The 26,877-nt window shown below is 39.9% G+C and overlaps 2 protein-coding genes across 40 annotated transcripts in view; one reads left to right on the top strand and one right to left on the bottom strand.

The window, feature by feature from the left end:
• The window catches only part of LOC101967955 (thiamine pyrophosphokinase 1), a 372,786-nt gene that overhangs the window by 184,644 nt on the left and 161,265 nt on the right, over nucleotides 1-26,877 (top strand). For all 28 annotated transcript variants that reach the window (XM_078040695.1, XM_078040698.1, XM_078040717.1 and 25 more), the window contains one exon: nucleotides 16,476-16,622. In XM_078040695.1, the coding sequence (XP_077896821.1) occupies nucleotides 16,476-16,622 (147 nt within the window). The remainder of the gene's footprint in view (nucleotides 1-16,475; nucleotides 16,623-26,877) is intronic.
• Nucleotides 15,923-26,877, bottom strand: part of LOC110598265 (uncharacterized) — a 64,909-nt gene continuing 53,954 nt past the window's right edge. For 8 of the 12 annotated variants that reach the window (XM_078040727.1, XM_078040728.1, XM_078040731.1 and 5 more), the window contains 6 exons: nucleotides 26,524-26,659; nucleotides 25,264-25,479; nucleotides 24,629-24,789; nucleotides 24,017-24,094; nucleotides 16,472-23,615; nucleotides 15,923-16,383 (listed from right to left, as the gene is read on the bottom strand). In XM_078040727.1, the coding sequence (XP_077896853.1) occupies nucleotides 23,603-23,615; nucleotides 24,017-24,094; nucleotides 24,629-24,789; nucleotides 25,264-25,449 (438 nt within the window). In that variant the 5' untranslated portion in view covers nucleotides 25,450-25,479; nucleotides 26,524-26,659 and the 3' untranslated portion in view covers nucleotides 15,923-16,383; nucleotides 16,472-23,602. Of the gene's footprint in view, nucleotides 16,384-16,471; nucleotides 23,616-24,016; nucleotides 24,801-25,263; nucleotides 25,480-26,523; nucleotides 26,660-26,877 lie in introns of all 12 variants that reach the window. The other 4 variants (XM_078040725.1, XR_013435479.1, XM_078040734.1 and 1 more) reach the window with 4 other exon arrangements.

Below are 26,877 nucleotides of genomic sequence, written 5' to 3'. Positions count from 1 at the left end.
GAGTTATTTTCCAGGGCACACTGGCGTGTCCACCTTCACTACCTGTTCTATGAACTAACGTATTTGGCTCAATTGGAAGCAAGATATAAAAAGTGTGTGTGTGTGTGTGTGTGTGTGTGTGTGTGTGTGTGTGTGTGTTGTAACGTATGCTGAAACGGGAAAAATACTAATATGACTGTAGAGAAACCCAGAAGATACCATTGTAATCAAGTGATCAAAGTTAACATTATGCCAGGCCCAGAAGCACACACCTGTAATCACAGCAGCTTGGTAGGCTGAGGCAGGATGATTGTGACTTCAAAGCAAAATCAAGGTACTAAGCAACTCAGTGACACCCAATCTCTAAATAAAATACATAATAAGGCTGGGGATGTGGCTCAGTGGTCAAGTGTCCCTGAGTTCAATCCCCGGTACCCTAAATAAATAAATAAATAAATAAAGTTAGCATTATTGGTGATAATTCATTGGATGGCCTATGTCCTTCTGCATGAATATAGGATAAGAAGGATGCTTGTAGACTTCCTTCTAAAACCCATAATTGTAGTTTAATCTTAAAGTTTCATGGAACACCGAATTAAGGATATTAACACCTGACCAGTATTTTCAAGGTCTGAAAAATGAAAAATTGAGAAATTGTTTCAGACCAGGGGAGATGAAGAAGACACACCAGCTAAATGCAGTTGGATGCCCTGACCTGTATCCCGAGAAGGAAAATGGACATTAGTAGAAAACTAATAATATGTGAATAAATTCTAGCATTCAGTTATTAGTGGTAACCAACATCAATACTAGTTGTGACCAAGTTACCCCAGTACATGAAGATGTTAACACTGGGGACTGGGTGAATATTATGTGCTCCATACTATCTGTACAACTTTTTGGCAAATCTAAACTTATTCCAGAGTAAAAAGATTCACCATAGAGCAGGTCTAGTTGTTCTGATCCATGACTCACAGTAAAATAGAGTAGACAAATGCTCCTTAACAGGGAAATCAGCAATGCATTTTGTGGATTCTCTCACCTTTAAAAGGATGCCCTCAAGAAGTTGTGAGCCTCTCCACACATGTACACAACTATTTCACGTAAACACTAGATCTTCACAAAAGTCTTGGCTAGAGACTTGATCAGTGTTTAAACTGTAGAGACAGCCAAGGTCCTCCCAATCTTCCTATTTTTTCCAAGGAATGGATTTCAAATTGTGGTGGGATTCAATCAAGGTCTGTCCCTGCCTGTATTTTTATCAGAATGGGCTCTGGAAGGACCCACTCTGTTTTTCCTGTGTTCTCTCCCAGACCTACGAAACCCCTTCCTGCCTCCTCACCACCTGTATCTTCTCCAGAGCGCTTGGTTATTGACCCACTTCTCTTTGCCTTGTTTCCCTCAGCTCCTGTTACCACTTGTGTGCCATTCACTCACTAATTAATACCTCTAACCCTAAACTCCAAAGCTGTATTTCACCTACTAACCAGAAGGCCAGAGGAACTTCATTTCAGGGTTTAAGACAGAACTCATCATTTTTTCTCACAAAGATCTTTTATTTTTTCTTTCTGTTTTTCCCACCTCACTCAGTGACACTACTATCCATCTACCTGGCCAGAAGCGAAGAGTAACCTTATGTTTTACCCTACCAACCCCCAGAACTCCCTCTCTTGGCAGACTTTGTTCTTTGCAGTCTTTTTGCCACTACATTAGCTCAGACATTATCAATTTTTACCTGCCTTGTTTGCTAACTTTGCTACCTTCATTCCGTCCTCTTACTAAAATTTGTATGGAACATCTTAAATGTGCATGTTTTAAATCTTTTCTTACTTCCCATTGTTATTATTCAATATGTATTTGTTCAGTGAATAAATGCATTTCTGGTAACATCAGTACAAATTCAGAGGACATTGTGACAAACCTCAGTGGACTTATAGAACTCTCTGGGATTCTTCTTGGAAGCATTCATGATGTCATGTCACTTCTCCTGCAACATGCGAGCAGATACTCCCACATCTTTCTCATCTTTACCATTTGTGATAATGAACATAGTTATTAAAAGTAATGATCTCACCTTAAACTTTTCTAATAGATCAATCTCCAGAGAATTGTAGTTAGAGGTTAGATGTTCAAGTGCTTGGGATAGGCCTGGCACTCTTTCTAGCTGCATGATGGTAGAAAGATATGAATGTATTTAAATACTCAGCATATGCCTGTGTGCCCACCAAAGCTCCTGTTAGACAATGCAGGATGTTCACAGGTACATGATTATATTATGAAGGCTTTAACTTAATTAGTGGATTAATCCATTTGAATTGATCACTGGGTGGTAACTGAAGGCAGGTAAGGGCATGAGTGGAGGAAGTAGATCATTGGGGGCATGCTCTTAGAGAAATGTATTTTGTTTCTGACAAGTAGAGCTCTCTCTGATTCCTGTCTGCTATCAACTGAGCAGCTTTTCTACACCACACCCTTCCACCATAATATTCTCCCTCACCTCAGGCTCAGAGTGATGGAATCGGCAGACCATGGAATGAATCCTGAAACTGTGATCCCAAAATAACCTTTTTTGTTCGCTAAATTGTTCTTCTCAGGTATTTTTGTAACAAATTTTTGTGGCAAAAAGCTGGTGAACACAATATATGATTAAATGTCCAATAGTATATTATTATTTATGATTATTTGATCATATATAACTTTGAAAGGGTGTGCATTATTTTTAATTAAAAATTTTAAAGTTAAGATACCTTCTTTTATTTCTTTAATTGGTATGTCATAACTTCTTGGATCTGTTTTTCTTTTTTTTTTCAATTTCTAAGTTGCTTGCAAAAGTCAAGAGCTAAAAAATGAGAATATGTAGAGATTGTCTCATAAGCCATTGTGAACTTGACAGTAATAAATCTTGCTAACTCTCATGAAGAAATAATGAAAGTAGTACTGTATAATTCCAACATCAGCTCTATAACTGAAGCATCATAAGACTTTTATGACAAGTTTCACTGCCTTTTTTGCCTGTGCCTGTCTACCTCAAAGGAATGTTACAAACCTAAATAGGGAATGTTTATGAAATTCTAGAAAATAACATGATACACGGGCACATGCACACGCAATTCAGTTAAACATTAAAATGTCTAGGTATACTACTCCTTGCTTTTGAACACATAGCTAACATTCTTCCGTTTGTCAAGGGCTAAAATAACTACTTATGCATTCATGTTTTGAAACAAATGCTGTGCAGGCTAAGTATCAGACAAGGAAGTGAGGAGAAGAAAAAGATTTCTGGGCACTGAGTGCTAGCAGATTGTTTCCTAGATCATTTTGGAGAAGGCTTCAAAAGAGGAATTCACATCTCTGTTTCTCTTTCTTCTTAGAGACCAGCAATCTTTTTTATAGTGCTGTGCAACAAGAGAAAATAGATAAACCCAGTGCTTTGAAGTGACTCAGGAGATGTTCCTAGGGATATAAAAAGCTTACTACCTTAGAGGCTATGGCAACCTAATCCATCCCTGCAGAGGAAAGGCAGGCTTTTATAGACCCCAGGACAAGGGTTAAGTTTATCTGCTTACCAGGGATCTCAGCTTGATGACTAACTTGCCAGACAAAATTTCCTATTAATTCAGAGAGTTACAGATTTGGTTGCTGAGGGCCTCTTTGGCAGAACACACCCTGACCTTATGTGAAAAGGAGAATTTTACTTTGAAATACAGCATTGCAAAGATGCAGAAACTGCAGGTGGAGAAAGAAAATATATATATTGAGGATTTCTGTAAAAATAATGCACACATAACAGAACATCCTGAGACTGTTGATTAGATTATAAAATTTCCCCTTGTTATCCTGAGTTTCCCTTAGTAGGACGTGTGATGATTTCCCACTGTAATGACAACATCTCTATTTTAAAGAAATGATTTGCTTTTACTTAAGTCATGACTGAAAAAAACAAAAACACTGAAATGATGTGATTTCCCAACAGAGATAGTCTTATCAGGTCAGTATACATTTTAATGGTGATTAATTAGGTGATCAGGAGAAATCTCTATCTAGATACATTCTTCTTTATGAAAGGTGCTGAACCTCAGTGTCCCAGAACATGCGGTCAGAGAAGGATATGGAATCCTATAATTCCTACTTTACACCCTTCACTTTTAGGACCTGGAAGTAGAAAATGTTTTTTTTTTTTTTCTGCTTGTATGACTCTCTCCTTCTCCAGTAGCTGTTCTACTCAGCATTCTGTGGGCAGCACACTATCCAATGGCAGCAGGTAGCATACTGAAATCCAGATGTATGGAATAGAAATAAAATAACACCAGCCTCTCTCCTGGACCTACTACGTACCTTCTCTTCCAAGCAGATGTGTGAATATATATGATTCCCAATATGAACGGTATATCATGAAAAATCCTTTCATAATTTGAAACATTAGGAAATAGAAATATGTAAATTCAAATTTTACTGATTACATTGTAATTCTATTATCTATTTCTACTAGATATTTTAGATGCCTATAAATTGACACTAATATTTTTTTATTTTTTAAAAGCATATCATAGCAACTCTATTCTTTCCTAGCTCTGCCCCTCCCCCTTACTGTGAATTAGCATCTGCATATCTGAGAAAATATTCAGCGTTTGGTTTGGGGGGATTGGCTTATTCAGTTTAGCATGATATTCTCTAGCCTTATCAATTTCATTCTTCTTTGAAGCCAAGAAATATTCCATTGTGTGTGTGTGTATGTGTGTGTGTGTGTGTGTGTGTATCATTTCCTTTATCCATTCATCTGCTGAAGGACACCTAGATTGGTTCCATAGTTTAGCAATTGTAAGTTGAGCGGCTATAAACATTGATGTGGCTATATTACTACAGTATGCTGATTTTAAGTCCTTTGGGTATAAACCAAGGAGTGGCTTAGCTGGGTCAAATGGTGGTTCCATTCCAAGTTTCTTGAGGAATTTCTATACCGCTTTCCATAATGGTTGAGCCAGTTTGCAGTCCCACCAGCAATGTGTCCCCACATCCTCACCAACATTTATTGTTGCTTGTATTCTTGGTAATTGCCATTCTGACTGGAGTGAGATGGATTAGGTAGAGGAGAGTGAAGGGAGGGGAGGTGGCCTGGAGGAAGGAAGAATCAGGCATTATTATCTTGTGTACATATATGACTACATGACTGGTGTGATTCTGCATCATGTACAACTAGAAGAATGAGAAATCATACTTCATTTATGTATGATGTGTCAGAGTGCATTCTACTGCCATGTATAACTAATTAGAACAAATTTTGTTTTAAAAAGCATTCCTTTAAATAAATTATTTCAGAGAGGTATTTTATCCCAGATTATAGATTGACTGTATTGCTCATAGATATGGAACACATTTAGCCAAATCGCAGCTAGCACTGTGATTAACTTGAAGGCAAACTTTAGGGTGATAAGATGATCAGCTCTTTTGTATACATGTTTCAGCTGACACAAACTTACGGAATTGCAAGAAGTAATAAATGCCACTAAAGTAGCACTTTTAACATTTTCATTTGGCATTATAAAATGGTCCACTGCAAGTCTAGAAACCAAAGTGTTAATGACCAAGTACAAAATTTGCAATCAAAATGCTCTCTGTTCTCCCAGAAGGTGGAAAGGGGATAATTAACATAAACTATTTATATTGCACCAGATTTTGAAACCTAATGATTGCACTGTAGCAAGTCTGAAAGCTACCTAGTATAAACTGGACAATAAAAAGTGAGGAGAGTTTTATACCAGTAAGCTTCGAGGAAATAATACACCAAAAAATATTACAAATACTCAAATTATTTCATCCAGACGTGGAAACCAAGCATTTCATGTATCATTTTAGACAATAATATGCAACTGAGAGTTATTTTATGGGTGAAACAAAGCAAAAAAGAATTGTTGGGTGAAAATGAATCATCATGAAGCAAAAGAGGATAATTGCTATTAAAAACAAGCATCAGTGCAGAAATATGAATCTTTTGAGACAAAAGCATCTCTACTGAAGTCAGTCTGTTTCCAAAATGGTTTGGACAATTATCTGCCATTTGTCCAATGTTCCAAGTGGTGGGAAAGACTGAAGAAAGAGGACATGGGACTCCATTTCCTGGGACCTCATGACCCATTATCCACAAAAAGGGAAAGAATGACTGTTAATATCCATTAAGAGACTCAACTTCAGTAAATCAGCATGGATGTTGGGAAGTTTTTAGACAGTGAAATATACCTGCTACTTTAATAAGCATGCATTTTAAATTTTTCTTTCATTTTTTACTCTTTTTGTCTAACAAGCAATAATTTAGCTTCTATGAGCAACATTTATATAATACAAATTGAAATATCCTTTCAACATCTACTTTCAAGTATCTAATTGTTTCTGAATATGATATAAATCATACTTTCATTTTCCACGAAATACCTTTCATTTTCAAGATGCAGTGCTAGGTATTATGATATTCCAAACCACAAGTAGTTTATCTTTCCATTTCTCACAAGCTATGTAACTTAAAAGAATACCTTGGAATTCCTTTTCCCTGGAAGTATCTTCATATCCTGACAGTGTGAGGTTTGGAAGGATAATTACCTCTACTAGGTTTTATAATATCCATTCTATTAAATAAATACAGACCCAGATATTATGTAATTGTACTCACTCATAAATATATTCCTCACTTTTCTCCTCAAATAATTTAATTTTCAGCAGATAAGCTGAACATAATCATGTAAAAAAAAAAACCTCATGAGGGTGAGTTTTACTTATTCTATTCAACTCTCCTTGCCACTCACTTCCTGATACAAAGAAATGTAAATGCATGCAAATTTGCTCCTGCTATTCCTTGGTGCATTTACATGGGGGAAGAAAAATAATGAATTTCTATATTTTTTATAGACAGTACACTGTTGTTTTTGTTTATATGGAAAAATGTCCCATCTCCAGGGATCTCATTTCTGTGGCTGGAGAGCCTATAGTCTGGTTAATCAAGGAAATATTAGTACTCAAGACACCTTTGTGGGGAAAGAATGCATTATTACTGCAACTAGCCTTGACACATTTAACTAAAGATTCAAAGCGTGGTCCAGGAAAAATGGAAAGAGCATTTCATTTTCTGGGAGTTAACAAAGTCATTATCCCAAATGCTGTCAAGACCAGCGTACCTGAAACTCAATGACAGACGTGTCAAGGCCACCTGAAAGTCAAAAAGAAAAGCAAGGCTCCATCTGAACTGCACATGCAGAAAGAGTTGCAGGGAGGAAGAATGGGCACAGCAATCAATGGGTTCAGTGGTCAGGGGCCAACACAGGAAAAGTCTTTACTCTCTGAATAAGGAATTTGAATTTTGATCTATAAGGTGATGAGAATCCATTGAAGAATTTGAAACAGATTATCACAGTTTAATTTAGAAAACAATGTAGTAGTTGTTTTCAAGCTGAATTGAAAGGTGGGGATTCTAAGATACTAATGAAAGAACCAATTACAATGTTCTTTGAAAAATTACACTTACACTTGGCTCATTTTCTCCACTAGAACTTTGAGAAAGAAATTAGGTCCTTAGACATTAGCTTTAAGGTGTATACTTGATGATGAGTTTTTTTTTTTTCCCCCTAGAATTGAGGCCTCTAAACTAATTGTTCAGCTAATAAACATCTGTTTTATATGTGCCAACTACTCTGCTAAGTGTTGTTGATTGAGAAATGCAATCTGAATGAGACCCAGGTTTTGATGCTAGGATTTTGCTGTCCTTTGGGATGCATGCCCTGGTGTTCATATTATGCTGATAGGTTGTCACACGTGCTATAGAAGAAGTCTGATATAATGATGAGAAGCTCATTAGAAATGGACCCTTCCCAGTCTAGAGCATCCAAAGTCTCCCCTCCCCCTGAAGGGGGTTACTCGGCTGAGTCCTGGTGATATAGCTACAAAAGGCCAATGTCTATTCTGAGTACTGGAGGATAAAGATAAAACCCTTAGTTTGCTAATGTTTGACATAGGTCACAGGAGAGAGAGTAGTGGTCGTGCATGCACACTTTGTCAATGCAATCTTGACATTTCTATCCTTCACAATCAGAGAATGGATTGGCAGGGAGGGTCTACCCGCAGCCTCATTGGGATGGGCCAGACTCTTCTGGCCTCATTCACAGCTGCCTCCCAATCCAGTGTGACAGAAGAGCTGCCAGAGGGCTTCTTCCTCCTCGTCAGCTGAGCTCTCCAGCAGGTCAGGGCCATCAGGACTAGAGTGGGGATGAGGGTCTCAGCTGCCTGGGCTTTCACACGGCAACTCTCACTAGGAGACTGCGGTTTGCAGCTGATGGAAGTTTCATCATAGAGCCTTTTCACCGTCTCTATAGTTTTCCAAATGCAAACAGGCCCTGGGATGTATTTCTCTCTTTTCAAATAGAAATGTGAGCCTACCACCACCATCACTATTCAAAAAAAACCTTTTCTTTAAAGTAGGCTATTCAAAAAAATTTCTTTTTTATAGCATGTGCCATGGACGAAATGGTAGTGTCCCCTACAAAATTTGTATGTTGAAAATCTTGATCCCCAGTGTGAAGGGTTTCGGAAATGGGGAAGCGATTAGGTCCTGAGGGTGGAGTTCTGCAGCTTTTGACCACTATTACAAATACCTGCGATAATCAACTTATAATAAAGAGAAAAGGTTGATTTGGACTCACAGTTTGGGAGGTTTTTAGTCCATAATTGGTTGGGCCTGTTGCTCTCAGTGGGGTAGAGTATATAATGGTGGGAGCATGAGGCAGAGCAAAGCCATTTCCTCATGACTGGGAAACACAAGAGATAGAAAGAGCCTGGGGTCTCAGAGAGTCACCTTCAAGGGTAGCTCCTCATGACCAAGAAGTCCCAGGAGGCCCCACCTCTTACAGCCTCCACGGCCTTCCAGTAGCTATAAGCCACAGGCCACACCTTTTCCTACCTGGACCTTTATCCAAATTGTTGCAAGCCTTCATGAATGGAATTAGTCCTGATGAAGTGGCAGAGCGCTTGCTTCCTCTGTCAGCTGTGTCCCATGTGCAGATACAGTGAGTAGATCTGCCAACCAGGAAGAGGGCCCTCGGCAGAACTCGGTCTGCTAGGACCTTGATCATGCCATTCCGGATCCCCTGAACTGTGAGAGATACATTTGATATAAAGTAATTGGGTCATTTGTTACAGCAGCCTGAGCTAAGACAACGTGTCTATGGCTTTATAGCATTATAGTTTGACAAAGTAGGATGGAATCATTCTGTCCAAAGAAGTTCCGTCTTTTCAGATCACCCTCTACAGGGAAGGGAGGGGACAGTCCTGTGTTGTTTTCTGAGAACTAAAGCATTTCGAGAATGTAAACATGGGGTGGGATGAGGATGTAATTTGTGGGGCAGCATGGAGGAGATTGGACTTTATCTTGGGGATCCGGGGAAGACAATACTTAATTTTAAGCAGAACATTGGCAAGAACAGATTTGAGATATGGAAAACTTGATCTCATTACCTCCTGGAAGATTGCTTGGTTATTATAGAGGCAGCAGGGCAGGTAAGAAGGACAGGCAGAGCAGTCTGGTTGTCCATGAGAAACTGACACATGAATTAAAGCTGTGTCAGGGAGAACTGAACAAGAATTATTTGAGAAAAATCCTGAATTTTCTTGGACTTTTCCTTCATGGATGGAACCTCATTATCTTGCCATTATAAGAGGTGCTATTTATTCCTCACCCAAACAGACTGACACTCAGCTGGGACTTACAGTAAAATGTGACCTAGTTGAAATTGAAATGGGATCCTAAAGTATCCTTTCTACAGCTGCCAATATTCTGTGTTTGTCAGTGTAGCGTATCTGCTGCCATAAAATCTGTGGTCTTTAATTTCTCTGGTTTCTCGTTATATTTCACATCCATCATGGGAATTCTTTTACAGACTTACTAAAACATTCTTTGATATTTCTGAAGTTTTTTTTTTTTTTTATTCTCAGGTAGTAATTGGATTTTACTGGTTTCTTTCAGTTGATCTGTTTTTGCTCTCTCTTGATCAAAATCTGTCCCCCATAATCTGTACTGGGTCTTCTATCTTGATGAAGATAGAAGCAACAAATGGAATTGGACCAAACTCCTTTGTCATCTTTTTGAAGCCCCAGGATAGTACAGTACAGATGTTTGAAAGGTGAAGAAGTTAGTTAAGCATAATATCGAAGTCCTTTTAGCTCCTTTTATTTGTGTTGGATCGGTTTTGCTCGGGTCAGTTGTAACTCGCTATCAGTAGGGAGAACATGTGCTGGTGTCCGTGGCAGAGTCCTGATGGAGTCCTGCATTCTTGGGCAATTATTTATAATGTCCCCCTTTACTTCCCAAGTGTTTCGTTTTGTGCATTAAATTAGATGACCACCCTATCTATGAGTAAAAGCCACAAGGAAATTGTCCATTTATGCATCTCCAGCACTCAAGTTATGGAACATAAATCTAATTAAAGTGCGCTGACAGTCACTGCCTCTTACTCTAGGCTTCCTCTCTAAACTTTTTAAGGTCAAACAGAGAAAAAACTTGTAATTTCGTAACGGAAAGGATTTTGCTGCTATAATATAAAAATGAAATTGCTGCTTCTTTTGGTGCTATGTATGCCTGAATTAGTCTTGTCATGATTGTATTAAGACAAATAATACAAAGCCAAGTTTTACACTTAATTTTTAAACAAATAGCTATGATCGTTTTTTATTATGGTAGAAACCAGAGAACATGGGGCAAAAGAAGTGAAAGGAATCTTGAAAAATATGTTAGTGAATTTTAATCATCCTCTGTTTTTAAGGATGAGCCACCTATGGCCCAAGGAGGTCATGTATCCTGTGTATACTCACATGGCTATTTACTTAGTATATGACACTAGTCAGATCTCCAGTGTATTCATCCAGGATTTCAAGATTCTTTTTGCCAAATGTGATGGCACATGAAAAGCCAATGGCAACACTTATTCCCACCTCACTCTGTGCTAACAAATAATGTCAAATATTTAGACTCAAGGATAGGAGACATATGCAAATCAGTCAAGATTTTCTTGTTTTGTTTTTCATATTTTCTATATTAATTAATATGGCATAACAGTTATGTGTTGGGTAGTTGTATGTATATGCTCACAAGTATATTCTTGAAAACATTCCAGCATCACCAATCATCAAGAAAATGAAAACTCCTGTCTTTGTCGTATGTTGACATTCTAACTCCACCTGAGACTGGGTTCTCACCACTTCAGTCCTGTCAGAATGGCTATTATCAAAAATATGAACAGTAACAAATGTTAGCAAGGATGCGGAATAAAAGAAACCCTTTTATACTATCTAAATATAGTATAAAAAGTATAAAAGAAACCCTTTATACTTTTTATACTATTGATAGGAAATGTAAATCAGTATATCTATTTGGAACAAAGGTCCTAAAAAATTTAAAAGTAGAGCTAGCATATTATCTCACAATGCCACTAGTAGGTGTTCTGTCAAAGAACTTGAAGTCAGTGTATGGGATAGGTGTACACAATGGAATACTGTTTAGCCTTAACAAGTAGAAAAAGAGGAATTCTGTATTTGCAAGGCCATGGATGAACCTGGAGGACATTATGCTGAGTGAAATAAGCCAGATACAGAAAAGCAAATAGTGCATGATTTCACGTACCTGTGGAATCTTCTGCAGTTGAACTTATAGAAACGGACAATAGAATGTGGTTACCAGTGGCTGGGGTTGGGGAGACTGGGGAAATATCAGTCAAAGGACACAGCATTTCCCCTTCAGTGACCTCTGAAATTCCTGGCTGTCTTCACTCAAGTCTCCTGTGTTTGTTGTGTCTTGACATTCTAACTCCACGGAGCCTGGGTTCTCGCCTAAAGAGGGTGACGCTCAGAAGCCCTGGAGGTACTGCTGTTTGTGTTGCCCTTTCTCCCAACACGTCCTCAGCGTGGCCCCAGAAGCAGTGCTAGGTGTCTTCACTGCTCTGTGCTTTTTCTAGACCTGCTCTGCTCATGGCTGAAGTGACTAGCCACCTGGGCACTTAGTGGAGCTTGGAGATGTGCAATCGGGTAAAAATACATTGTAGATGTTGGGGACGACTGAATCTCATTATTATTTTTCCATCGATTCCATGGTAAAATGCTGATATTTACATCCTTCACATTAAAATATGTCAAAATTAATCTTGCTTTTTTCATTTTTCTTCTTCAAATGTAGCTGATTTTAAAGTTGTTTTTTTTTTTGAGAGAGAGTGAGAGAGGGGAGAGAGAAAGAGAGAGAGAATTTTTTTTAATATTTATTTTTTAGTTCTCGGCGGACACAACATCTTTGTTGGTATGTGGTGCTGAGGATCGAACCTGGGCCGCACACATGCCAGGCGAGCGTGCTACCACTTGAGCCACATCCCCAGCCCCAAATGTAGCTGATTTTAAAATCTCTATATGGCTTTCATTTTATGTCCTTTGGAAAGCACTCTTCCATTCTTCTCTGCTAACACTCTCTTAAGTCTGAAGCTCCTGTTGTCAGATCCTTTCATCCTTATTGCTGGCTCCTGGAGTCCTCGTTGTCATAGTCTTGGCCGCCAGCCTCCTGTCTTGGGAGGTTGACTGCTACGTCATCAACACTTTTTTCAGTACTGTCTTAATTCATGGTACATTCTGTGTGCATCCAGATACACCTTCTGATACATCTACTTCTGGTTTTCTTACGTGCCTCCCTTGGTTATCTTGTTTACCTCTTTACTTCAATTGCTCAATTCTATGTACATTTCTTGACCTTGGCCCTCATAAGATTTTAAAACCTCTGCCCCAGTCTCTTGGGCCCTGGCTGCAGCACTTCCTCATGTTCCCCAGCACGGGGGTCCCCTGGCCAGGCTCTGGAGCCCTTGTTTCTCTCATTCCTTTGTTCAACACACATTCTCTGGTCACCTGTTGTGTTCCATGCTTCACTCAAGGCACTGGAGATAGGAAACCTTTTCCTTCACATTACGTATCATCTAACTGGGGTGACAGTAGGTCAAACGTAATAAGTAAAATATTTGGCATGGGGTTCAAGAGGTGCTAGGGAAAAAAATCTAAAGTTAAAAATGGCAATATGAACTGTTGGCCATGAAGGAGGGGAACTTTTAGGTGGATGGCCAATGAAGGAAGTAAAGAAGCCAGCCAAGGGGATATCTGGGGATAATGCACTCCAGACAGAAAGCAAGTACTGTACTGAGTCCTTGAAGTAGGAGGGACTGGTGTCTTCAAGAACTAGAAGAAATGAAAATATGGCTGAAGCAGAGAGGAAAAGGAAAAGCAAAACAAATGGTGAGGTCAGAGAGGTAACTAGATATCAAATCCTGCAGGGCTTTGTAGATTCTCGTGAAATCTGGAAAACTGCCTTGTACAATAGCACATACGTGCAATTCCAGCAGGAGGCTGAGGCAGGAGAATCGCAAGTTCAAGGCCAGCCTCAGCCACACAGCAAGGTTCTAAGCCACTTAGGGAGACCTTGTCTCGAAATAAAAAGGGATGGAGATGTGATTCAGTGCTTAAGGACCCCTGCGTTCAATCCTCAGTACAAAAGAAAAAGGGAAAAAGGAGTATTGTAAAGCTGTTGAGGGATGTTGAGCAGAAGAATATTGTAACGTGTTCACATTTTAACAGGATTATTCTGAAACTGCAGTAAGACCAGTTTGTGAGTGAGCCAAGGCAGAAGCTGAAGGACCTGCTGGTGGCTATCCTGGCAGTCCTGTGAGACGCACGCGCCTCACACACCCGGTCATGTTTCGGTGGCTTGATCACAGTTGTGATGAGGTCACGGGAAGTGAGATGCAGACATTCTGGATACATCTCAAAAAACGGAGCTTTGGTGGTTTCTTGAGGGAATAAACAAAGATGTGGAAGGAAGCAGGTCCAGGAAGACTGGGATCCCATGTGTAGCCATGATAAGAGCAGCTGAAGTGAGGAAGATATCGCTTATCCACCTTGAGGTCGATGATGGACGATGTCCAGGTGCAGATGTTAAGTGAGCAGTTAGCATTCTTGAAATTCAGAAGAGAATCCGTCTAAACCAAGCACTCACATTTTTCTGATTTCTCTTACTTGCTGTAAATTTCTTGTTCAGTTGCCACTAACTTCCTGAAGCTTTTTGATAATGCCTGGGGCCATGTGACTTCTCCCTGCCTCTAGTTCATTCTTTGAAGCTTCCCCCCCCACACCTGGCCCCAGTGCCCCTGTGTGCTCCCTCAACCTCTTTGGAGTTCTTGCCCCCACTTTTATGTCTTTCCAATGCAGCCTGTCCCTCATTCTAAGCTGAAGCGCCCTCTCTACCAACATTTTTTGTTTCCCTGTCTCTGTTATGCTCCTTCTACCACTTTTTCCACATTCCAAATAATGTGCCTATTTTTAATTTTTAGGAGTGTTCTTTGTCCTTCATCTGAATGTTGATCCCGTGAAGCAAGGGACTTTCATTTTCTCACTGATATATCCCAACACGTGACAAATAATCACTAAGCATTTGTTGGGTTTTTCCAATTTGTCATTAGCTTACAAATGAAACTTATGAATTCATCCAACGTGTGTATGAGGTAATAAATGTGACATGCTGACTTTTAAAAAGCTACTAACTATTGGGACCCTTGCCAAGTAGGGAGGTATTTTGTAGGAATTAGATGGTGTTTACGCAGCCTAATTAATAATTAGCTTCTTGCCTCTCTGGTTATTTATCTTCAGTGTTTTTTCCTGAGTTTTTATATGCTTTGGGGAGCTCAGTAAATACCTGTTGTGTATGCCCATGCAAACGCAGTGCTAGAGTCGGGATTCTTGTGCTTCCTCCAAAAGGAGAGACACATAAGAATAGCAAAGATTATAACAAAGCATGACTGGTGACATTAGAAGTGAATGTGGAAATAAAAGCTTTGGCTCCACCTAGAAAAGGCTCTCATGCCATCCACAATGGCCTATTTTCTCTGGAAGGCCCTGTCCCACTGGCACTAACTGTCTCAGAGATGTCAATCTTGCTTTGTAAAAACCTATGCAAATATGCAGGGGTGATGTCTGCCCTCTCTCCTCCTTCTCTGTGAATCCCGGGTCCCACTTGCAGCTAGGACTAGACAATGGCAGAAATGGTGGGTGCAACCCCTCCCCCACCCCACCTGCAGCTTGCATTGATCCGCTAATGTTTTTAATCAATCTTGCTAAATACTTCCTGTAGGGAAAATGAGTAGTGATGAGAAGTAATCTTGCTGCTCCTTTCTTCTGAAAAATTCAGTGACTGATTTACAGATATTGCTTATTCATCATGATATCCTGTTGTAGAAGATGGGAATTAAATTTCAGCCTTAAAGGTTATGGGATCCCTCAAGGCCCAGAGTGTAGTAATGAAAAATTGAGAACCTGGAAAAGGGATTCCAGTATCTGCATAGTGAATAAACTTCTATCAGACCTTGCTTCTGATGTGAATTTAGGATTATGTGGATATGAATATGCCAGTGTTCTTTTCATTGGAGCCTTAAAACTGTCTCCATATTTCACGTACTACTTCTTTTGTTTCATTTCTCTTCAATTTAAAGCAAATTCTGTAATTTTCCTGAGGCCATGTGGGGTTCTGGGTCCTTCTCAACTGTACTAGAGTATGCTTCCCAGAAAGACCTCCCCTGAGATGCTACCACTTGATACCCCGATAGAAGCCTTTGGCAAATCTAATTATTTACAAGTTATCTCTTTCCTCTGAAGACTAATAGAGGTCCCTGTCTTTACCTATTATTCAGATTAATACATGTTTCCTAAGGTACGTGGTCACATGTTTCCTAGGGTTCATGGTCCTTTGGGGATTTTTCGGATTCTGAAGCTAATACATTATTTATGCCCCTAGGAATTACACATTGGGGGTAGCATTGGTACATCAGGGTTGGACTACATTTTATCTTAGTTTTTTCTTTAATGTACTCTTTCAAAACTGAAAACTCAAAGACTCTTTGTTTTTGAGCAAATTTTATTTTATAACAGAATTATTGTCAGTTTCTATATTATATAAGGTTTTCCTAAAATATTTTAATTAAGTTCTAATCCTCCATCTTTCTTGATCAATATAGCAGTTTGGGGCTGAGAATATAGCTTAGTGATAGAGTACTTGCCTAGCAAGCTCCAGGCCCTCGGATACATCCCTAACTTTCTCAAACCCCCATCTCCCACCAACCCCCCTGCAAAAAAAGAAAACAAAACATCCCCTTTGACTGTGCTAAGTCAAAGACACCCACATGAAAGGAATGCACAAATGGATTGTTAAGGGGAGAGTGAGCTCGTTTTCTAGGTGAATGGGCACTTGGGAAAGACTTCAAGTTGGTTGTCAAGAGTTCTTCTTGATACCCAGCTCTGCCACTCTCCAGTTTTGTGAGCTCGATGAAGCGCGTGAATTCTTTCATCTGAATAAGTAGCCTAGAGTATTGAAAGCTCCATTCAGGGTTTAATGCCACTTGGTCATTTAATTTCTTTAAACATGTGACTTCCCACTTCCCCTGCTTACCTAGGTGGACGTGATCGTGACACTGGGAGGCCTTGCTGGGCGTTTTGACCAGATCATGGCGTCTGTGAACACCCTGTTCCAAGCCACTCACATCACGCCTCTGCCAGTTATCATGATCCAAGAGGAGTCTCTCATCTACCTTCTCCAGCCAGTAAGTGAAAAAGTAAATAAAGCAGTACTTCCTTCCATAAAACATCTAGCATTCTAGAAGATGCAGAGAACCTTGGCCTCGCTGTCTTTTAACTCTGAAGTACACTGTTTGCTTATTTGTAGCTGCTTTCCTCTGTGGCCCCAAGTCCCTGCCCAGCACCAAGGCAGAGAAATCTCCAAGTTTACATTTTATTGAAGCCAGAAGAAAAAGAAAATCTTGTAACTTTTAATTAAATTGAGTAAGAATTAAATTTAGCACGTTTGCATTTAGAACAGTTGAATGTGAATGACACTTGAGAAAACCTTCAACACAAGGGAAACACAAGACTTGGCAAATATATCAAATGGAATTCTCATATATTTCGAATTTTGTCCTTGTAATTGGAAACTGGATTTGATTTTGTTAAGTACTTGAAAGCAAATGTTTAGCTTTTACTACTCCTAAGTTGCCTGATAATTAATTTTACTCCTTAAAGCAAATCTTTAACAATGATGTCATTTTTATCCAATGATAAGTATCAGGAAAATTTCTATGAATGTAGGGCATAGAATAGAATTCTTTGTAAATTTGTAAAAAAATTCTAAATAAACAAATTTTATAAGGTTTATTGGTAGATTTTAGTTAAAAAGAAATCAGCAGCTGGGTGCAGTGGTATACACCTATGATCCCTGTGGCTCAGGAGGCTGAGGCAGGAAGATTGCAAATTCAAAGCTAACCTCGGCTATGGGGAGGGATCCATCATTTTGTTAGGGGATACTTCTTCCTGCTCAGGAGGATGTAAGCCACCTAAGAAATTAAAGTCTAGAATAATAATGAAGAACAAAAGACAAAGTCAGAAAGATTTTTTCAAAAGAGGGAGCCCTTGATAAATCCAGTGGTTTATTAAGGGCATACATTAAAGACAGGGATAAGATTTAAGGAGTGGAGTCTTGCTTCATGATGCCTTGCCATCAGCAGGTTGATTGGCATTTTGGCAGGTCACACCCATCTCAGAGGGGCTGTGCAGCTACAGCAGGTCACCCCATCTCCAGTGCTGTGTGGGACCTTTGGCAGAGCTTGAATAGGGCTCAGAGTGTATCTGGGCAGTAAGCCAGAGGAAATGTCCACTAGAAGTTCCTAGACACCAGATTCTCCTATTCATCAGGCTGCGATGTGCGATGTAGTCTGCACACAGCCCACAGATGGTTCTTGACACTCAGCAACCTAGCACAGCCCTAAGTAACTTAGTGAGACTCTGTCTCAAAAAATAAAAAGGGCTTTGGCTTAGGGGTTAAGTGCCCCTAGGTTCAATCCTTGGTACCAATATATATATATATATATATATTTTTTTTTTTTTTTTTAAAGATAGTGGGCAGTTGTTTTCTTTTTTGCTGTAGTGTACCATTGTGAAAAATTTGTTGTTTAATATAGCTAGTCAAATGTATACTGAGTTTTGTTGAGCAAGTTTTATCCCTTTTTTTTGTTTGTTTTACCCTTTTTTAATTTTTGTTTTTAAATCTTTTTCTGGCTCTTTATATCACCTGGACTTAGTGCTTCCTAGGAAAATGTGGAAGAGGAGCTGAGGAATTCAGATCTCAAACTCCATATTCTTTCTTTACTTAGCAATTATATAGCACCTGCTACATTGGGATTGGTCATACATTTGATCTCTAGTTCCTGTCTAGTGGAGGAGACATTTATAAAAATGTATTCATAACTGGGTTAGCTTTCTGTTACTATAACAAATACTGAGGTGATCAAGTTATAAGGAGGAAAGGCTTACCTGGCCCACAGTCTTCCCGAGGCTTTAGTTTGTGATCATTGGCTCTTCTCTGTTGCCTTGGGCTGGTGGCAGAACATCGTGGTGGGGGAATATAGTGGAATAAAACCACTCATCTCGTGGCCAAGTCATGAAAAAAAAAAATAAGAAAGCGGCAGGTTCCCACTACCCTTTGAGATCATGCCTGATGACCTGAGACCTCCCTTGGCCCCACCTCCCCATAGTACCACCCTGGGGCCCCAGCCGTTATCACATGGACCCTCTGAAGATCCAAATGATAGCAGTAATGCCATTAAGAGCTTAGTGCATAAAGATGATGAGAGAACACATAATCTGGGCATGTGTAGTAAGGAAAAGCTTTGCACAGGCACACACTGTTTAGTCTCTCAATTAGTGCAACAAATATTTGTTGAATATCTTTTATTTGCCAGGCTCCTTTCTGGGGATAAGAAATCAACAAAACAGACAAAAGCCTTTGTTTTCTTGGAACATACATTCTCCTGAACTTACATTTGAACAGAATCTTCATGGGAAAGACATTAGCTGCCAGTAAGGAAAGGTGGAGGTGCAAACGTGGGGGTCTTCAGAATAGGTAGTCCACGGATGCTGTTCATTGTTATTGAGAATTACAGTCACAGTCAGGACAGGCTGATGGAACATTACAGAATTAACCCGAAACTGTTTTAAGTATTGTGCAGCAAAGATGAGTACAGTCTGATGTCTGATGACAAAGAATGACATTAAAAATTCTTAACTTTATTTGAATCAACACTAACATCTCACTGTTGGGTAGGAAGATATTTGAGGTTTTTACAAGCTGGAGCACATTTGAACTTTATAGCAATACTGTCAGGAAAGCAGGACAGGTAATAAAGGTTGTGCCTCAAAACTTTTTCCACGCCACTACATTTCTTCTTTCACGGGGTTAATGGACTTAAATACAAACGACAAGCTCTTAAAACAAGTCACAGCCCATAGGCTGGTAATTTTCCATAAGCAGTGTTTACCTGAGTGGCCAGCGGTGTGTGCATGTGAATATATGTACATAAATATTTGTACATTTATGTATACATACACACATATAGTAATTTTTTTCCTACAAAGTCTTTTTCAAATTGCATGGAAATGAAGGGAGACCCTCATTGCTATACAAAATTACATATAAGAGGTTATGAGGGGAATGGGAAAATAAACAAGGAGAGAAATGAATTACAGTAGGTGGGGTAGAGAGAGAAGATGTGAGGGAAGGGGAGGGGGGATAGTAGGGGATAGGAAATGTAGCAGAACAACAATTACTAATAGGGCATTATGTAAAATTGTGGATGTGTAACCGACGTGATTCTGCAATCTGCATTTGGGGTAAAATTGGGAGTTCATAACCCACTTCAATCTAATGTATGAAATATGATATGTCAAGAGCTTTGTAATGTTGTGAAAAAAAACCAAAAAAACAAATAAGATAGAACTTGGGTTCACTTTAAACATACATTCCACCTTATTGCTGTACCTCTAAATTAAAGAAAATGCTAAACTATAAAATGTCTTCCTAGGACAACAATTTTATTTTATAAAGAAATTAAATGAATTTCCATTGAAATTTGTTAACATACATTAAAATGGTAAAATTCAATATAAATGTTAATTATCATGAATGTTAGTTTTGAGAAAATTGCTTTCTAAAATTTTCTTTACAACTATAAATTATCTGACATAAAAGATAGCAGGAGGAATAAGTTCTCTATGGGAGCTCTTTGTTTTGAAAACATTTTACCACTGCAAGAGAATTATTGTTGATTCTGCCATATTGACATTAATTGGCCAGGATGTTCCTTGACCCTAGAACTAAAATGTGCTTCTCTTGATCTTACCCTCAAGTCTTCTTAGTGATGACTGTGATGTTCTGTCTTTTGGAGAGTCTACATGTGAGACTGTGATGTGACTAGAATGTATAAATAAGTAATGATTGTTCATTGATTAGAGTTATGTTAGGCATTTGGGACTGAGCCTTATATCTAGAAGCAGTTCATTGAAATTTGTTGAGTGTGTTCCAGTCTAGTCCACAGTCTCCTTTTGATCCCCTTTCGGTGATTTATTTTTATTTATGGTAAGTCGGATTTTAAAACAAAGTCATGGAAGGATAGCTCTGCATCGATATGAATATGCTTGGGTAATAAGCATATAAATTTTTATATTGTATTTTAGAATATGTCAATTACTACAGGTCAAAATATCTACGATTGCAAACCTTAGCATGTATTTTCTTTGAAGGAAATATTCAATCTGCCATCTAGAAATGGAAGTTTAAAATAGGATGCATGATATTTCCTCCCTCAAAAGTAAGCCTCCCTCGTTTACTTCCAAAAAAAAAAAAATGTGTTCTTGGTAAGATACCATCACCCTCTGTGAGCAGGAGAGCTCACGAAAAAGGAGATGCCCCAACATGAAGCTTCACTGATGTCCGTGACCCGTTGCACCCTGTTCCCTCAGAAGACAGGCAGCGCTCTGGGCTGTGTGTATCCTGCTGCCTGTGCAGGCTGTGGGTGGCCCCAGGTTTCACATGCACACTTTCTCATTTTCTGGTTCTGTGCTTCCGAGGAGCAAAGAAACATGAGCTTCTGTACACTGAGCATAAATTATCTTTTATCTCCAAGTTTTATGACAGTTTATAATACAAGTTAATAGGATTTATGACCAAGAAATGAGATGTCCCGGAGTTAATAAGGCGTGCCTTTTACATTACCCCAAACCTTGTTCAGTGATTCCTAATCAGGATTCCAGGACCGGATGCAGAGCTGGTGTTACAGAGCAGACTTCTGTCAGTCTTTATCTCAGTCGAGCAAACTTCTAAATGTGTTGTAAATATGCCTTCCTTGTGATCTCAGTTATGTTTTACTGCCCCTTGCTTTCTCTCATCAGATTAATTATTTGCTGGGTGAAGCCTGCCCTTTTATATATTATATGTTTGTCATACTGGTAGTGAATAGGATAAGAAGGTGTTCATAGCTGAATATTCATGACGCAGATTTGACATGTGTGATGTTTCTGCTGAGAGCTCAAGTCCTGGGGTCCCTGTACCAATCCATACCCATGTCAAGCAGTCTTGTCTGTGACAGCCTCCAAGAAGTGAATCTCTGCATGATTTGAAATGGGGGCAGAGACAACTCTGAAATCTTCTATTTGTTGTCATGTTTGAATTCCTTTCTTTGGAAAATTTTATTTTTTTTTAAATTCTTCCCTCTCTGTTCTATAACTTTTGTCATTGGCTTGTCCTTGTACTGAGATATAAATTTTATGGCAGCAAAGAACTAATAGCCTAAACAGTATTGAAAAGTTCATTTTATATATAGGAATTTGCAGAGAATCTTATGAGATCTGCCCAAGGATATTTATAGTAATTCTTTGAAGGAAAATTGGTGCTGATATCAGAGACACATACGTGCATATCCTTGTTGCTGCAGTATTCATTGTTGCTGACACATAGTGCCATCAATGAAAGAAGGGATAACACAGATGTGGGACATAGACACCTTAGAATTTATTCAGCCATTAAAAGAACAATATCCGGGCTGGGATTGTGGCTCAGCAGTAGAGCGCTTGCCTAGCACATGCGAGGCCCTGGGTTTGATCCTCAGCACCACATAAAAATAAATAAATAAAATAGGTGTACTGGGTCCAACTACAACTAAAAAATAAATATTTAAAAAATAACAATATCCTATCATTTACAGCAAAATGGATAAACCTGGAAGACATTATGTTAAGTGAAAGAAGTGAGACACTTCTTAAATTACCACGAGTTTTCTTTCATGTAGATGTTTTTAAAAGTTGATTGTGGAATATATAATGGCAATTACTGAATGCTGGGAAGCGTTGAGGGGCAGGAGGGTGTGGGAGGTTGGATCAGGGAACTTACACCAGTTCCATAGAAGTGGTGAATTCTGGTCTTCTACAGAGGAGGAGTTACTCTACCTCATGGTACACTATTATGTATCTTATGAATAACTAAAAGAGGCTCCAAACAAGATAATGAGGAGACGGAAATGTTAATTACCCTGATTTGATCAGTACACATTATGTACATGTATTGAAATATCACCCCAAGCCCCTTAAATATGTATGATTCTTTAGTATTAATAATCTTTTAAAAAATATTTGAGGAGACGGAAATGTTAAATACCCTGCTTTGTTCATTACGAACTCTACGTATGTATTGAATTATCACATTATTCTCTGTTGATTTTTACAATTAATTACTTTTACCAAAGAAAACAAAAACAAATTGGTGCTGAACACTAAGCGGATCTCACACAGTGCCAGTCTAGAAGAGGACCACAGGCATCAAATCTAGAAGTAGCCCTCTGCTTCAAGCCTTCCCAACCTGCCTTCCTCCTCCAGAGGGCAAATGCTGCTCTGTCCTCCCACCTGGGAAGGTCTGGCCAGGTAAGGATGCTCAGTGCCTCACCTGAGGGCCCTCCTCCCAACGGTGTGGCTGCTGGTTGCTGGGCCTGCTCCTCTCCCTTGGCTCGTCTGCTCTGCTGTGCAAGGGCCATAGTCACTTCCCCGCTGGAGCGCACAGGGCACCCACCTTCCCTCCACATCCCCTCGTCCATGGCTTCAGACTTGCCCAGCCTCCAAGGGAGGTTTTCAATGTTCATTCTTCTCTCCTTTTCCTCTCCTTCGACGTTCTTTTTCCTCCCCTTCCTCTCAGCATTTTAAAATTATAACACCAAAAACTGTCCTGTTACAGTGACAGAAGTCTACACATGTTAGTAGGAAGACCTTGTATTTAATGTGAACTAAGACACTAAAAAGTAAAATTTCAGGGCTATACAATTCTTGTTTGTTTAATGTCTCAGTGTCCTGTTTAAGTTGGTATAACAATTTTCCCTGTATGATTTTATCCATGTTTAATTAAACTAGTTTTCTTTAAGAATTAAACCCAACACTCGGATTATTTGTTTGTTAGGTATTGTTTTGCTTTGCTGACTCACCACCTTAAGTACTCACAGACATCTGAACACCTTTTACACCTATCGTGTAATAGACTCTGCAGACACTTGAAGAATTGAAATAAGAGGCTCTGCCTCTGTTCTCCATCTTATAGTTCAGAAATATGCTCTAAGAAAACACAGTGCTGTGGGGATCACTGGAGAGAGCAGCTGACGTGGACTGGGCCCAGGGTTGCTGGAGATTTGTGGATAGTTTCTCAAGAGAGATGATATCAAAATTCATGCCTGATAAGGAGTAAGGCAAAGAAAGGAATAAAATACTTAATGTGGAAGTAATATAATCTGCCAAGCCAAGGTGAGCTTGGTGAACTTGTCACATTTTGGACCTGCTGGACCTGGGGACACAGGACATGCAGCCAGAGGCAGGTTCCATGCAGCGGGGGCTTGTTTGTGTTGCCTGGAAGATGGTCTTACCATTGAAGGTGAAGGCTGGGTACTAAGCATTTTATCAGAATGGCACTTGATGGGCATTTTAGGTAGTTTATTGTGGTAGTGCCGGAGGATAGAATGATTAGGGGGAAAGGGAGGCCAATTGACTAATTTAGAAATCCCAGGAAGAAATGGTAAGTTCAGAAGTCAACGTGAACATGAACAAGAGAGCTGGGGTTCTGTGGGGTGTGTCCTACCAAGTCTTCATTGCAGAAATGAGAGGAGGAGGCCGTCTGGTACCGAGGCTGTGCATGGAGCTGTGTGCTGGTGCTGTCCTTTGGGAGAGAGAAAACAAGAACAGATCAAAATGGGAAGATGGCCAGTTGGGTCTGGGATGTAAAGAGATTGATCTATCTTTGGAACCAAGTAGAATTGCCTAAAAGGATATATGATCCGAGCTGGAGATATACCTATTGAGAATCATGTTACAATCCCGGGGGAGGAGGCACCACATTCTTTACCAAGGTCCCAAGTAAAAAGAGCAATGAGGGACCACTGAACCCAGGGAGAATCTTACAGGAAAAGAAACGAGAGACCTGAAAAGAGAGCGGTGCCACTGAAATCGGGGTGATTTAGTGCTTCAGGGGGCATGAGTGGTTAGTTAGGGGGTTAAGACTAAGAAAGAGGAAGTGCATTAGGGCATTAGGCACTCGAAGAAACTTGATAAGGTGCAGCTGTTATAGCACAATTTGATTAGAAACAGGTTACCATTAGTTGGGGATTAAATGGCAGTCAAAGTACATTTCTCTAGTGTGATGGTTTGCCCTTTCTCAGTGTTTCCTGATAGCAACTGAATTTTTTGGACTCACCTGGGAACTGAAGATGGCTTATAATATTGTTCTAATGAGACCTTCTCCAAGGGGAAAACAGGCAGGGCGGTAACTGGGTGAATGGCGGTGTCTGACTTTCTTCCCTGCAGGGCTTGGCATTCCGTGCCTGTGCTGTGCCTTCTGTAGACTGGCTGGCCTATCTGTGGACACACTAGAGAAGTGTTGTTCAACCTATTTTTAGTTCATATTCTCTTCCAAATATGGGGGGGTGGTGTCCTGGCCACCTGAGCCCCAGGATTTTCAAAAGGCTTTCCCTCATCTTCTCCCTGTTCTTCCTTGGTCTGGACCTAAGCCGTGGACCTCTGGGTCAGACCTTTGAATCCCCCTTTAGGACTGGGGAAAACTGGCTCATCTGTCGTTTTCCAGCCTGACTTCCACTACTCTTTTCTCCACAATCGAACTCGCTATTCTTTGCCAAAAAAACATGTTTGTCTAAATCCCTCTCTTTTAAAGCCCTACTTAAAATTTCAGCCTTCCACACAGCATTTCCAAACAAACTGCTGTAAACTCCCTTTATCTGGATCGATTTTTCTCACTTTCTGTCTTAGTCCATTTGGCTGCAATCACAAAATTCCATAAACTCTATAGTTTACAAGCAGAAATTTATTTCTTACAGCTACGGAGGCTAGAAAGTCCAAGATGAAGGTGCTGGCGGATTCAGTTTCCCAGCCCTGGCGCACGGACGGTTCCTTCTCCCTGTGTCCTCTCACGGGCAGTGACAGCTGAGCTCGTGGGGCCCCTTGTGCGGGCTCTGCCTTCATGATCTGCTCACCTCCCCAGGCCCCACATCTCAACACCATCACATCTGTGGTCAGGTTTCAGCATATGAACTTTGAGGAAGAAAAAAAACATTCCGACCAAGCACTCTTTCAGACATTTTTTTTTTTCTTTCTCCTTTGGGCCTCAAATAGTCCAATCATAAAATAAAATTCATTAAGTTATATTTTTCCTCATTTTCCAAATTCAAAACATAATTATACACTTCAATCAAAGATGAAATAACAGTTAGTTTACCCAGTGAGAGTCAAATACAACAAATAGGAAGTTTTTGATTATCTATCTTATCTCAGGAGGAAAAGAGTGAAAGAGAGCCCCTCCCTCCCACCTAGCCACACAGTACACAAGTCCTTTGACTGTGAAGAATCTTTACTGAGGGAGATATACGGGAAGATGCTCGTCAGAACAACACCTGTGGTGATCCCTCAGCCAGTTCAAAGCTGTGGGCCAGGAAATACAGCATTCCGTCTCCATAGAAACTATTTAAAAACTTGGTTCTACATTGGCCTTTCATTTTCCACCAGGAGTGACAGAGAGTTGGTTTGGGAGACTGGATGTGACCCTCAGAGTGCCGTGCAGGTAAAACAGCAGAAAGGATGCCATCAGCACGTGTCTGAACTCTGTCACCAGAATTTATCACCATCCAATTCTAGGTAAAGTCATGGAATTTGGGAAGTGATGCTGTTTCCTTCACCGCTCCACAGTCCCCCTAGCGAGGGACACAGTGTGCTGTGTCACCTGTGCTTAGTTCAGTTGAGCATTCCTTCAGCAGCTTCCCTTGAAAACAAAAGGTCACCACCACAGTAGCAATGAATGGTGAAGCCATGTGCTGTCACGAGCAGGGAAATGGGTGAGCCTCTGGGAGGAAGGCCAGCACAAGGAGAAGTCTCTAGGTCAAGAACTCCCGTCTACTCCAGCTGCCTCCGTGCTGCTTCTCAGCCGCTGAGGGACCCTCCCACCCTCCCGAATTTGGAAGCATTTCAATCTTATTTGTTCCAAACATGACCAAAAGTAAAAGTGAGGAAAATGTATACACATGAAGAAGTCAGGCTGGGGAAGGAGAGAGTTGAGGATGTCTAGTCAAACAACATACTTACCCTGGATATTTTTAAGCTCTTCCAAGGAATGGCAAAAGTGCATCCTCCTGGGCCCATGCACACGCACACAATACAAGTGACATGGAAGTATACATCCACCTGCCCCAAGAACCTCCGCTCCTCCAACAAAATTTTACTGAGGAAAAAAAAAAAAAAAAGCATTCTGTATCTCAGGTTCACCAGGTAGGATTTTTTTTAAAACCACTCTCCTATATGTCTAAAAAAGAAAACAAAAAAAAAAAAAAAAACTGGGTCTGTTTAGTTGTACATTATGTTAGAATCCATTTTGATATAATTATACAAACAGGGAATATATCTTATTCTAATTAGGACCCCAGTGTTGTGGATGTACAC

This window comes from Ictidomys tridecemlineatus, chromosome 2, assembly GCF_052094955.1.
Source record: "Ictidomys tridecemlineatus isolate mIctTri1 chromosome 2, mIctTri1.hap1, whole genome shotgun sequence".
NCBI lineage: Eukaryota > Metazoa > Chordata > Mammalia > Rodentia > Sciuridae > Ictidomys > Ictidomys tridecemlineatus.
The sequence above is the reverse complement of the archived record's forward strand: the minus strand, read 5'-3'. Positions and strand labels throughout refer to the sequence as shown.